Consider the following 14,360-nt stretch of genomic DNA (forward strand, 5'->3'; position numbering starts at 1 on the left):
TGGAACTCTCATATTTTGCTGGTGGGAATACAAAATGGTACAACCACTATGGAGAACTCTGGCAGTTTTTATAGGGTTAAACATATCTAGCTCTAGAAACTAGCAATTTCACTCAATAGTTATTGAAGATAAATGAAAGCACATCTCTACAAATAAGACTGGTACAGAAAAATGTTCATAACAGCTTAAAAGGCCAAACAAACAGAAAACAACTCAAATGCCCATCAACAGGTGAGGAACAAATCGTGATATAATCACACAATAGAACGCTTATTCATCACTAAAAAGGAATGAACTACTGGTACATACAACAACATGGATGAAGCTAAAAGACAAAATAACACTGAACAAAAGAAGCAGATATAAAAGAGCATATTCTGTATGGTTTTATATATATATTAAATCCAGAAACAGGAAAGCTAATCTACAGTGATTAAAATCAGACAAATTGTTGCCCTTGGGAGTTGGAGACTGACTGGAAGGAGGCAATCCTAAGGGAACTTGGGGCTTTTGGAAATGTTCTGTATCTTGTTTGGATGGTGGTTACATGAATGTATATAGGTGTCAAAACTTGCCTAATCGAACATATAAGATCTATGCTTTTTATTGTATAAAATTACACCTTAATATTACAGATTTCTCTTTAACAAAGAAAACACAATGGCCATTAAAAACATGGAGTAATTTGCTCAATGTTCTGTCTACCTCCCCGTCTCGCCCCCAGACACTAGATCATATGCTTCAGGAGGGCAGTAGCCACATCTGTTTTGTCATCTACTATATCCCCGGCACCTAGTACAGTGTCTGGGACCCCTTGAAAGCTCAAGTTACATTTGTTAATATCATAGGTTTTTAAGAGCCTCTGTGCACTGAGCTGTGGCTTTAATCTCCCTTTGCAGACGTGATCTGTTCTTGGCAGACGTTGGTGGCCCCAGAAGCTTGAGCACTGTCTAGGAAGGGAGCTTGCAGGTGGGAGCCCAGCAGGACCCTGGGTGTCCTTGGGCACTGACAGGGTCCCAACTGTGAGCACCATCTGCTCCTGTGAAGGGTTCTGACAGCATCCGCAGCCCTGGATCTGGAAGGTGAGCGCCTCTGAGACCGAACGTCAGGCTCCCATTCCCATCCTCCTGCCTATAGGGAGCCCACGGAAAGTCACTTTAACCCTGCAAATAGAAAGTACCCACAGTGTACCGCTTTGTAATTTACCAAGAAATTTCCCACATATGATCTTATTTTATCCTCCCTAGGACCCTGTAAGGTGGGTATTTGCTAACCCTGTTTCACAGAGAAGTTAAGTGATATCCCAAGGCCACACAGCTGGCAAGTGCTGGAATTGGGATTCAAACCAAGTTTCTAACCATTTACTACTATATTAAATACAGTACTACTGTGTCATTTAAGGATCTTCAGAAGCCATTTCTAAAATCTGACCCCTTCAAGCTCTACTGGACTAATGGAAAGATAACTAAAATATATCCCTTGTCTTGAATGCAATTTATTCTACATGTCCCTCAAAGATTAGTCTGTCTGGACCACCATTATGAGAGTGTCACTCCCCTATGCCAATTTTCCATGCTCCTCACCATCTACCAAGTAAAACTCACTCTCCTTAGCTGCTGTTCAGTGCTCTTCTGCCTAACTCACCTTTGTAGCCTCATCTTCCTTAAAATCCCTTGCATTCTGGCTGGTTATGTCACTATCCTCATCTCTGCAACTTTGCTCCTCAACTTGCCCTCCATTTGGAATACCAATTTCTTCCATCTTCCCTTGGGATGCTTTTTCTCACCTTTCAAGTTAGGACTGAAATGTCACTGCCATTCCTGTTTGCGGACTTTTACCCTATCTGAATCCTTAGAGCACCTTTCACTTGGCATTAACTGTCAGGTATCATAGGTACCTCTCTTTGTCTTTTTTATTAGATCCTGAGGTCCTAGAAGGATAGATGCTGCCTTACCCATTTCCATAACCCCTGTGGTGACTAACATAGTTATATACTGTAGATATTTAATGGTGCTTTGTTGAGTGAATAAATTACCACTTCTCCAACCATTGTCTATACATTTAGTACCCTTTGAAATGCATGGTTTTAAAAATTGTTTACATTTTAACTCTATTAGTTTGGTTAACATAGCTTCCATCTTCCATACACAATGCTTCTGATTTGACACAAACTGGACAGATACCCAAATTCTTTGCAAGTGGGGTGGACACATGGAGAGATTGCAGAGTCCACAGTTCTACTCTGGCTGTGCAACCTTATACAAGTTGCTTCTACTATCAGGACATTATTTTGCCTCCATCTATTCAACGGGGGTAAAAATCTCTGTCTTGCTTCTTTAATTTACCACAAGGTTATTGAGAGGAGAAATGAAATAACAGGCGTAGAAGTGCTTTGTTGATTATAAATCACTCAGGCCTGTCACTGAGTTGCACCTGCTTTTGATTGAGGTACACCTTTCACTGTCGGCAACATCCCACCCATTCTCTACCTTCTTTAAAAGAGAACTTGCCCGTCTGGGGGGAATATGTCTAGCGGGCTGCAGGATGATGAGGAAATAACCCTACTTCCTGAATGGTGGGTGGAACTGGGGCTGTGCTGCGGTGGGGTTTAAGTGAGCAGCGCCACTGTCATCTGAAAGTCTTCTGTGAGGAAGGAAAACACACTTGTCCAGACAGCCTCAAAGAGCCGGCCTAGCCCCAGCACGTAGAAGTTACAGGGAGTCGGCCAGTTTTCCCAAAGGTCTCAGAGCAGCCGGACAATGACCTGGGCTGCCTGAGGGAAGGGGAGGGCCCGAACGAGCAAAGGCAAGACCAACTACCATTTATAAGCGTCACAGTCCCACTTCAGGATGGAAGTCACCATCCTCACTTTGTCCAGCACGACGAGAAGACGCCTAAGGCCCACCGCTACGACTTTAACCCCAAGAGCACCGCCCCCAACCCCTACTCCCCTCCAACTCTCCCACCCCGCTCCTCCTCACCCCGCTCCCCGTTCGAGTCTCCGGGGCCTGTCCATTGGCTTCCACTCTTGGGGAGGGTGGGCCTTGGATCACCTCGCTTCCTGATTGGTTAGTTGAGCCGATTGGCAGGCACCAGCGAGCTGCGGCTGCGCTAGCCAGGAGGCCGAACATGGCGGAGGCGGGAAAAGAGCACGCGGGTTTCGGGCTCCCGGGAGGAGGTGCGGCACAGTGGCCTCTGCAGCGGTATGCCCGCTTCATGCCCTCGGGCACTGGAGAGCCACCTGGGCCTGGCCAGGAAGCTGGCACAGCCTCTTCCCCAACATGGAAGGTGAGGCCTGAGGGCGGGAAGGGCCGGGAGGCTCTCACCCACCGCGGGGAGGGAGGGGAGGCTGTGGCCTGGTACCTGAGTGCCATGCCGAGAGCCACGGCGACAGAAGGAGAGGACTGATAGGGGCGGTTAGCCGACAGCTAACGTAGGAAATACGTATAATGATTGGAACCCAGTGCATTCTCAAAATAATTATGCAAGGGATTGGTAAACATTCATATATTCGACAGATATTTACTGAGCGTCAGTTATGTGTTAGATTTTATTCATTGTGCTCGGGGATGTATATCAGTGAACAAGGTATAAATGATCCCTACCCTTGTTTGTTTTTAGTCTAGTGGAGGACATAGTATTTATGCAGATACTGTATAATTCTGTAAACTAGTTTCACCTCCCTTATGTGGAAGGGAGGGTTGAATAGTCTTTAATCAAGTTGTCTTTCTTCAGGCAGCCAAGCGTCACACAGAAGAAGGACTAAATTTGAATCCTAGCTTTGCCACTGAATTTCTGTGACCTTGGTTAAGCTACTTATTCTCTCTGTACCTTATTTACCTTATCTTAAAATAGGGATAATAATAGTATCTACTTGGTAAGATTGTTGTGAGCACTGATTAAGTTAATATATATAAATCACCTGAAACAGTGCCTCATAAAAAGTTATGTAAGGGTTTACTGATATTATCCTTTTTTTTTTTTTTTTTACCTGTCCTGGTGATATGTTTTAATGCCATGGGTTGCTGATCATTCAGTTCCTTTTGGTCTGGCTTGACTATTGGATGTGGACCCTGGGGTTTTGGATTGTGCGTGTGTGTATATGTTGGTGTGGTTTGGGCAGCAGCGGGTAGGAGAAAAGTAAAAGAAAGAGAACAATTATTCCAGGTAGAGGATGCAACGTGTGCAGAGGCCCTGCACCTGGAAAACCTCAGCATGTGTAATGTGCAGACAGAAAGAGTAAGGCTGGTACTTAGAGAACAAGGAGACTGATAACATGGAATGAGGTTGTCTGGAGAGGTAGGCAGATGCCTTGTGAACAGTGTCCTAAAACCAATAGGAAGACACTGAAGGATTTTAAGTTGGAACATTTTCATCTTTGAAAGTTCACTCTGGTTGAAGTGTGGAGACAGAATTGGAGAGGAATATGAGTAGAGTCAGGAAGATCACATAGAATGCTTTTGCAGTGTGGCAGGCACGAGATGGTAATGACTTAGATGGGAGGGCAGGGGTGGGAGGATGGCAGTAGAGATGGGGAGACCGGGCATGTTAAAGCTATATTTTGGAGGCCAAAATGACAGGACTTGGAGATTGATTGGGTATAAGTGGTGAGAGTAAACAACTTTTGGGTTTCTGGCAGGATCAACTGGGTTGGGAAACATTGGAAGAGGAACAGTGAAGGAAAGATCCAAGACTTCAGTTTCAGATGTATTGGGTTTCAATGTGTTTATGCAGCATCCACGTGGGGGTATTGAATGGGTAGTTGGGTATGCTGGTCTAGACTCAGAAGAAACATCTGGGCTGGAGATGTAAATGTGTCATCAACACGAAGGTGACATTTATAGTTATGAGATGATACGAGATTCCAGGACCAAGCCCCAAGGTAGGTCAGGAGGGGACCGACTTCCTAAAGAAGATTGGCAAGGGACAGAGAGTTGGGAGGCACCCAGGAGAAAGCAGGTCCATCAAAGCTACGAAAAGTTACTTCAAGAGGGAGAGAACAATTAACTTTGTTGAATAATGCCGCAGAGTGAAGGATAATGACAACTAAGGGGTGTCCATTGGATTTAGCAACATGAAGTTCCTTAATGGTCTTTACCAAGAGAAGTTTCAGTGGAGTGAAGGGGGTGGAAGCTAGATAGGGGTGGGCTGAAGAGTGACTAGTAGGTGAGGAAGTGTGGCCAATGTGCGTGGACACCTCTTCTGAGAGACTTGGCTGTGAATGTGAGTAGAGATGGGGCATAATGAATTGTTCACCAAATCTAGACTGTTAGAGCTAAGACCATTAAAAAAGGCATTAAATACTTAGTTGTACTCTTGTGGAACATGGTAACCTGAGAAATTGTATAGGCTGCAGATGCAAAATGGGGTGAATAAAGAGTTAAATCGAAGAATGACTAATCTATAATAGGATCTTGTAAAACAAACTGGGAACGTTTGAGGACATAATTAATTTTTGAAACTGCCCAACAGGTTCCTTGATACCTTCTCTTAACACCCTTTAAACCCTTTCACCTCAGGCATCTTTGTTGGATGCATGGCCTCAGATGCAACTGGGTAACTATTAGATTCCTATATTGCAACCCAGAGGCCAGGGACATTGACCATCCTAAGGAACTGTTATTACTTTTTTTCCCTTTTCTTTGCAAAGCTCTTCATAATTGCTTATAAGGAGCGGCACTTCTCAACAGTTTTCTGATGTTTGGCATAAAGCCACAGCTACAGTGACAAGGGATGAGGTTTGGCTTTTGCAGTGCTTTTGAAAACTGAACATTTGTACCTTCCTTTGAATCTGTGCCGAACCATCCTACCTGCTGTGATCAGTTTCAGCCCAGGTCTGTCATTTGGGGAGGGAAAAACGAAAGAGAAAACAAGATTTGTTCTATTTTATGAGTTCTGTGACTATTGTGCAATAGTAGTGATAAAAGATGAGCCATCTAAAGAGCTTCACCAAGTCCCATGTGAATTTCTCATTTTAAAAATATGTGGTACCTGCAGTAAAAAAATATGTGTTAGGTAAAGCATAAAAATATATTATTGTGGAGAATAGAGTCATTCTGGGCTTTTTTTTCTCTAGGGGACTTTTAAGTTCAGCCTTGAAATCTATTTTGAGTTTTTTCATTTTTTCCTGAAATTGTGGGGACAATCTGATTTCCTGGTACTGTTCTATATAGTTGTTTAATTACAGAGAAGACTTTCATCACAGTGGCTACATGCTAAGGCAAAAATGTTGACTTAAGAGAAAAAATGAATAGTACAACAAGTCTAGTACTTCTAAGACTTGAAGTCCTAGTTGAGAGGTAAGGTCAAGTCTAAGACATCTTATATATAGACTATGGAATGTATATATTGATTTATTTGTCTGAGTTGAATTATTATGAAAAGTTACTATCTGTAGATAAGTTAACCACAATTTGGAAGCAAATACACTTTTTGTAATACTGTAAGAAAAAAAAAGTGAAAAAAATCAACAGTTTAGAACTGTGTTACTCAGATGTCAATGTGCATGGAAATCACTTGGAGATATTTTTGAAAAATGCAAATTCTGACTTAGTAGGTCTGGTATGGGCCGTGAAATTCTGTAGTTCTAACCAGCTTCCAGGTGATGCTGCTGCTGTTGGTCCAAGGACGAAACTTTGCGAGGCAAGAGTGTAGAAGACCTTGAATGAAATGGGCAGCCCTATAGTAAAATTAATAAAATGAATTTGTGGAGTCATGAGGTAAGGCAATCAGATTCATAATGAATATACAAACATTTTATTAATAGGGTTAATATTTAAACCGTCTGTCATTTAAGTGGAATGAGCAAATGAAATACATCTTGAACTTGATTTTAATTCCTTACATCTGTTAGCCCAGCCTTTCTGAAAGGATTATCGTAATAACAGATTGGTCCATTTTATGTATTTTATGGCTGAATGTAATTTAGTTTACTAATTTGAGAATAATTTTGAAAGGTGATGTTAATTGCAGGTTGCTTTTATTTTATTTATTTTAAAAACGTCTTTATTGGAGTATAATAGCTTTACAGTAGTGTGTTAGTTTCTGCTGTATAACAAAGTGAATCAGCTATATATACATATATCCCCATATCTCCTCCCTCTTGCGTCTCCCTCCCACCCTCCCTATCCCACCCCTCTAGGTGGACACAGAGCACCGAGCTGATCTCCCTGTGCTATGCGGCTGCTTCCCACTAGCTATCTATTTTAGGTTTGGTAGTGTATATATGTCCATGCCACTCTCTCACTTTGTCCCAGCTTACCCTTCCCCCTCCCCGTGTCCTCAAGTCCATTCTCAACATCTGCGTCTTTATTCCGGTCCTGCCCCTAGGTCCTTCAGAACGTTTTTTAAATTTTTTAGTTTCCATATATATGTGTTAGCATATGGTATTTGCTTTTCTCTTTCTGACTTATTTCACTCTGTATGACAGACTCTAGGTCCATCCACCTCACTACAAATAACTCAGTTTTTTTCTTTTTATGGCTGAGTAATATTCCACTGTATATATGTACCACATCTTCTTTATCCATTCATCTGTCAGTGGACACTTAGGTTGCTTCCATGTCCTGGCTATTGTAAATAGAGCTGCAATGAATATTGTGGTACATGACTCTTTTTGAATTACGGTTTTCTCAGGGTATATGCCCAGTAGTGGGATTGCTGGGTCATATGGTAGTTCTATTTTTAGTTTTTTAAGGAACCTCCATACTGTTCTCCATAGTGGCTGTATCAGTTTACATTCCCACCAACAGTGCAAGAGGGTTCCCTTTTCTTCACACCCTCTCCAGCATTTATTGTTTGTAGATTTTTTGATGATGGCCATTCTGACTGGTGTGAGGTGAAATTGTAGTTTTGATTTGCATTTCTCTAATGATTAGTGATGTTGAGCATCCTTTCATGTGTTTGTTGGCAGTCTGTATATTTTCTTTGGAGAAATGTTTATTTAGGTCTTCGGCCCATTTTTGGATTGGGTTGTTTGTTTTTTTGATATTGAGCTGCATGAGATGCTTGTATATTTTGGAGATTAATCCTTTGTCAGTTGCTTAATTTGCAAATATTTTCTCCCATTCTGAGGGTTGTCTTTTCGTCTTGTTTATGGTTTCCTTTGCTGTGCAAAAGCTTTTAAGTTTCATTAGGTCCCACTTGTTTATTTTTGTTTTTATTTCCATTTCTCTAGGAGGTGGGTCAAAAAGGATCTTGCTGTGATTTATGCCATAGAGTGTTCTGCCTATGTTTTCCTCTAAGAGTTTGATAGTGTCTGGCCTTACATTTAGGTCTTTAATCCATTTTGAGTTTATTTTTGTGTATGGTGTTAGCAGGTGTTCTAATTTCATTCTTTTACATGTACCTGTCCAGTTTTCCCAGCATGACTTATTGAAGAGGCTGTCTTTTCTGCATTCTTGCCTGCTTTATGAACGATAAGGTGAACGTTTTTTGTGCATGGGTTTATCTCTGGGCTTTCTATCCTGTTCTACTGATCTATATTTCTGTTTTTGTGCCAGTACCATATTGTCTTGATTACTGTAGCTTTGTATTATAGTCTGAAGTCAGGGAGCCTGATTCCTCCCGCTCTGTTTTTCTTCCTCAGGATTGCTTTGGCTATTCGGGATCTTTTGTGTTTCTAAACAAATTGTGAAATTTTTTGTTCTAGTTCTGTGAAAAATGCCATTGGTGGTTTAATAGGGATTGCATTGAATCTGTAGATTGCTTTGGGTAGTATAGTCATTTTCACAGTGTTGATTCTTCCAATCCAAGAACATGGTATATCTCTCTATCTGTTTGTATCATCTTTAGTTTCTTTCATCAGTGTCTTATAGTTTTCTGCATACAGGTCTTCTGTCTCCTTAGGTAGGTTTATTCCTAGGTATTTTATTCTTTTTGTTGCAGTGGTAAATGGGAGTGTTTCCTTAATTTCTCTTTCAGATTTTTCATCATTAGGAAAAGTGATATTTAAGAATGCAAGAGATTTCTGTGCATTGATTTTGTATCCTGCTACTTTACCAAATTCATTGATTAGCTCTAGTAGCTTTCTGGTAGCATCTTTAGGATTCTCTATGTATAGTATCATGTTGTCTGCAAACAGTGACAGCTTTACTTCTTCTTTTCTGATTTGGATTCCTTTTATTTCTTTTTATTCTCTGATTGCTGTGGCTAAAACTTCCAAAACTATGTTGAATAATAGTGGCGAGAGTGGACAACCTTGTCTTCTTCCTGACCTTGGAGGAAATGGTTTCAGTTTTTCACCATTGAGAACGATATTGGCTGTGGGTTTGTCATATATGGCCTTTATTATGTTGAGGTAAGTTCCCTCTATGCCTACTTTCTGGAGAGTTTTTATCATAAAAGGGTGTTGAATTTTGTCGAAAGCTTTTTCTGCATCTATTAAGATGATCATGGCTTTTCTCCTTCAATTTGTTTATATGGTTTATCACATTGATTGATTTGCATATATTGAAGAATCCTTGCATTCCTGGGATAAACCCCCACTGGGTTTTATCCCAGGATAATTGATCATGGAGTATGATCCTTGATCATGGTGTATGATCCTTTTAATGTGCTGTTGGATCCTGTTTGCTAGTATTTTGTTGAGGATTTTTGCATCTATGTTCATCAGTGATATTGGCTTGTAGTTTTCTTTTCTTGTGACATCTTTGTCTGGTTTTGGTATCAGGGTGATGGTGGCCTCATAGAATGAGTTTGGGAGTATTCCTCCCTCCACTGTATTTTGGAAGAGTTTGAGAAGGATAGGTGTTAGCGCTTCTGTAAATGTTTGATAGAATTTGCCCGTGCAGCCATCTGGTCCTGGGCTTTTGTTTGTTGGAAGATTTTTAATCACAGTCTTAATTTCAGTGCTTGTGATTGGTCTGTTTATATTTTCTGTTTCTTCCTGGTTCAGTCTCAGAAGGTTGTGCTTTTCTAAGAATTTGTCCATTTCTTCCAGGTTGTCCATTTTATTGGCATATAGTTGCTTGTAGTAATCTCTCATGATCATTTGTGTTTCTGCAGTGTCAGTTGTTACTTCTCCTTTTTCGCTTCTAATTCTACTGATTTGAGTCTTCTCCCTTTTTTTCTTGATGAGTCTGGCTAATGGTTTATCAATTTTGTTTCTCTTCTGAAAGAACCAGCTTTTAGTTTTACTGATCTTTGCTGTTGTTTTCCTTCATTTCTTTTTCACTTATTTCTGATCTGATCTTTATGATTTCTTTCCTTCTGCTAACTTTGGGGTCTTTTTGTTCTTCTTTCTCTAATTGCTTTAGGTGTAAGGTTAGGTTGTTTATTTGAGATGTTTGTTTCTTGAGGTAGGATTGTATTGCTATAAACTTCCCTCTTAGAACTGCTTTTGCTGCATTGCATAGGTTCTGTGTTGTTGTGTTTTCATTGTCATTTGTTTCCAAGTATTTTTTGATTTTCTCTTTGAGTTCTTCAGTGATCTCCTGGTTATTTAGTAGTGTATTGTTTAGCCTCCGTGTGTTTGTATTTTTTACAGACTTTTTCATGTAATTGATATCTAGTCTCATAGCATTGTGGTCAGAAAAGATACTTGATACGATTTCAGTTTTCTTAAATTTACCAAGGCTTGATTTGTGACCCAAGATATGATCTATCCTGGAGAATGTTCCATGAGCACTGAGAAGAAAGTATAATTTGCTGTTTTTGGATGGAATGTCCTATAAATATCAATTAAGTCCATCTTGTTTAATGTATCATTTAAAGCTTGTGTTTCCTTATTTATTTTCATTTTGGATGATCTGTCCATTGTTGAAAGTGGGGTGTTAAAGTCCCCTACTATTATTGTGTTACTGTCAGTTCCCCCTTTTATGGCATTTGCCTTATGTATTGAGGTGCTCCTTTGTTGGGTACATAAATATTTACAATTGTAATATCTTTTTCTTGGATTGATCCCTTGATCATTATGTAGTGTCCTCCTTCGTCTCTTATAGTAGTGTTTAATTTAAAGTCTATTTTGTCTGATATGAGAATTGCTACTCCAGCTTTCTTTTGATTTCCATTTGCATGGAATATCTTTTTCCATCCTCTCCCTTTCAGTCTGTATGTGTCCCTAGGTCTGAAGTGGGTCTCTTGTAGACAGCATATATACGGGTCTTGTTTTTGTATCCATTCAGCCAGTCTATGTCTTTTGGTTGGAGCATTTAATCCATTTACATTTAAGGTAGTTATTGATATGTATGTTCCTATTACCATTTTCTTAATTGTTTTGGGTTTGTTATTGTAAGTCTTTTCCTCGTCTTGTGTTTCCTGCCTAGAGAAGTTCCTTTAGCATTTGTTGTAGAGCTGGTTTGGTGGTGCTGAATTCTTGTAGCTTTTGCTTGTCTGTAAAGGTTTTAATTTCTCTGTTTAATCTGAATGAGATCCTTGCTGGGTAGAGTAATATTGGCTTGCAAAGTTTCTGCTGAAAGATCAGCTGTTAACCTTATGGGAATTCCCTTGTATGTTAATTGTTGCTTTTCCCTTGTTGCTTTTAATATTTTTTCTTTGTATTTAATTTTTGATAGTTTGATTAATATGTATCTTGACGTGTTTCTCCTTGGATTTATCCTGTATGGGACTCTGTGTGCTTCCTGGACGTGATTGACTATTTCCTTACCCATTTTAGGGAAGTTTTCAACTATAATCTCTTCAAATATTTTCTGAGTCCCTTTTTTTTCTCTTCTTCTGGGACCCCCTATAATTCGAATGTTGGCGTGTTTAATGTTGTCCCAGAGGTCTCTGAGATTGTCCTCAATTCTTTTCATTCTTTTTTCTTTATTCTGCTCTATGGTAGTTATTTCCACTATTTTATCTTCCAGGTCACTTATCAGTTCTTCTGCCTCAGTTATTCTGCTACTGATTCCTTCTAGAGAATTTTTAAAATCATTTATTGTGTTGTTCATCATAGTTTGTTTGCTCTTTGCTTCTTCTAGGTCCTTGTTAAACGTTTCTAGTATTTTCTCCATTCTATTTCCAAGATTTTGGATCATCTTTACTATCATTACTCTGAATTCTTTTTCAGGTAGACTGCCTATTTACTCTTCATTTGTTTGGTCTGGTGGGTTTTTACCTTGCTCCTTCATCTGCTGTGTGTTTCTGTGCCTTCTCATTTTGCTTAACTTACTATGTTTGGGGTCTCCTTTTTGCAGGCTGAAGGTTCATAGTTCCCGTTGTTTTTGTTGTCTGCTCCCAGTGTGTAAGGTTGGTTCAGTGGGTTGTGTAGGCTTCCTGGTGGAGGGGACTAGTGCCTGTGTTCTGGTGGATGAGTCTGGATCTTGCCTTTCTGGTGGACAGGACCATGTCCGGTGGTGTGTTTGGGGTGTCTGTGAACTTATTATGATTTTAGGCAGCCTCTCTGCTAATGGGTAGGTTTGTGTTCCTGTCTTGCTAGTTTTTTGACATAGGTTGTCCAGCACTGTAGCTTGCTGGTCATTGAGTGGAGCTGGGTCTTAGCATTGAGATGGAGAACTCTCGGAGAGCTTTTGCCGTTTGATATTACGTGGGGCTGGGAGGTCTCTGGTGGACCAATGTCCTGAACTCGGTTCTCCCACCTGAGAGGCTGAGGCCTGACACCCGGGCAGAGCACCAAGAGCCTGTCAGCCACATGGCTCAGAAGAAAAGGGAGAAAAAGAAAGAGAGAGAGAGAGAATAAAATAAAGTTATTAAAATAGAAAAAAATCATTAAAAACAGAAAAGTGATAAAAAGAAAGAGAAAGAAGAGAGCAACCAAACCAAAAAACAAATCCACGAATGATAAAAGTGCTAAAAACTATACTAAAACAAAAACAAAAGCAAAAAACGGACAGTAAGAACCCTAGGACAAATGGCAAAAGCAAAGCTATACAGACAAAATCACACAAAGAAGCATACACATACACACTCACAAAAAGAGAAAAAAGAAAAAAATATATATATGTAAAAACAATTTAAAAAGGAGGAGAGAAACCAAATCAATAAACAAATCTACCAATGATAATAAGCTCTAGATACTAAACTAACATAAAACCAGAAACAAGTTAGATGCAGAAAGCAAACCCCAAGTCTACAGTTGCTCCCAAAGTCCACCACCTCAATGTTGGGATGATGCGTTGTCTGTTGAGGTATTTCAGAGATGCAGGGTACATCAAGTTGATTGTGGAGAATTAATGCGCTGCTCCTGAGGCTGCTGGGAGAAATTTCCCTTTCTCTTCTTGTTCACAGAGCTCCTGGGGTTTAGCTTTGGATTTAGCCCCGCCTCTGCATGTAGATCGCCTGATGGCATCTTTTGGGAAGTGTGAGGTCTTCTGCCAGTGTTCAGTAGGTGTTCTGTAGGAGTTGTTCCACATGTAGATGTATTTTTGATGTATTTGTGGGGAGGAAGGTGATCTCCCTGTCTTACTCCTCCACCATCTTGAAGGCACCCCCGCAGATTGCTTTTCAATTAAAGTTTTACCACGTTTTTCAGATTCCAAGGATTTCTCAGACATGCCCTAATTGGTTGAACCTGACAACTTCTTATTTTTTCCTTTCAAAGGGAAAAAAATCCTTTAATTTTTATAGAAGGAACTTAAAATAATTGCCCTACTTAGAAATTAAGAAATACAAAATGAAGTTTGTACTTGAACTGTTAAATGCAGATTCAACATAAGATATACTTTGGGTCCTCTTAACAGTGTCCTTTTTTTCTTTATATTCCTTGTGCCTACATATTACCTAGCATATGATAGGTGCTCAGTAAATGTCTGAGTGTGTGGTAACTTTTCTGAACTTTTCTTATGATAGTGTGCTAATTATGATATGATAGCTACTATTTATTGTTTACTTCAGGATATTTCTTATAGCAGCCCTATGAAGTAAATATTATTATCCCCTTTTATAGATAAGGGAACTAAAACTCAGAGAGGTTCAGTGGCTTGCCCAGGAACACAGATAAGTTAAGAGAGAATTCAGACCCGTTTTTCATGCCTCTAAAGCTTGTTCCTTTAACTGCTATGCTGTTTGTCTTAGAAGTGTTAATATTTCATTCGGGGAATAGCAGTTCAGTTATGTAGATGAGGACTTTTGAGATTAACACACAGGGTGAAAATGATAAAAATGATTGTAGGTTTTTTTTTTAAGGAAAATTTAAGATTCAGTAAAAGCCCAAGAAAATTATTTTTGAAAATAGTGAAGTAGTAGTTCTTCTTTGCATACCTGGTAATTTTTGATTGGATGCCTGATATGAATTTTACCCTGTTGGGTGCAGGATATTTTTGGATTCCTATAAATACTCTTGAGCTTTTTGCTGGGATAAGTTATTTGGAAACAGTTTAATCCTTTCAGGTCTTGCTTGAGCTTTGTCAGGTGAGAGCAGAGCAGCATTTGATCTAGGGATCATTTTTTCCCACTCCTGA

At 39.8% G+C, this 14,360-nt stretch overlaps 1 protein-coding gene across 1 annotated transcript in view; it reads left to right on the top strand.

Moving 5' to 3' along the window:
* Window positions 1–3,129: 3,129 nt before the first annotated feature.
* The window catches only part of REC114 (REC114 meiotic recombination protein), a 97,347-nt gene continuing 86,116 nt past the window's right edge, over window positions 3,130–14,360 (top strand). The window contains exon 1 of the mRNA XM_067753016.1: window positions 3,130–3,288. Coding sequence (XP_067609117.1) covers window positions 3,130–3,288 — 159 coding nt within the window. The remainder of the gene's footprint in view (window positions 3,289–14,360) is intronic.

The sequence above is a fragment of the Pseudorca crassidens genome, chromosome 1 (genome assembly GCF_039906515.1).
Source record: "Pseudorca crassidens isolate mPseCra1 chromosome 1, mPseCra1.hap1, whole genome shotgun sequence".
NCBI classification, from domain to species: Eukaryota; Metazoa; Chordata; class Mammalia; order Artiodactyla; family Delphinidae; genus Pseudorca; species Pseudorca crassidens.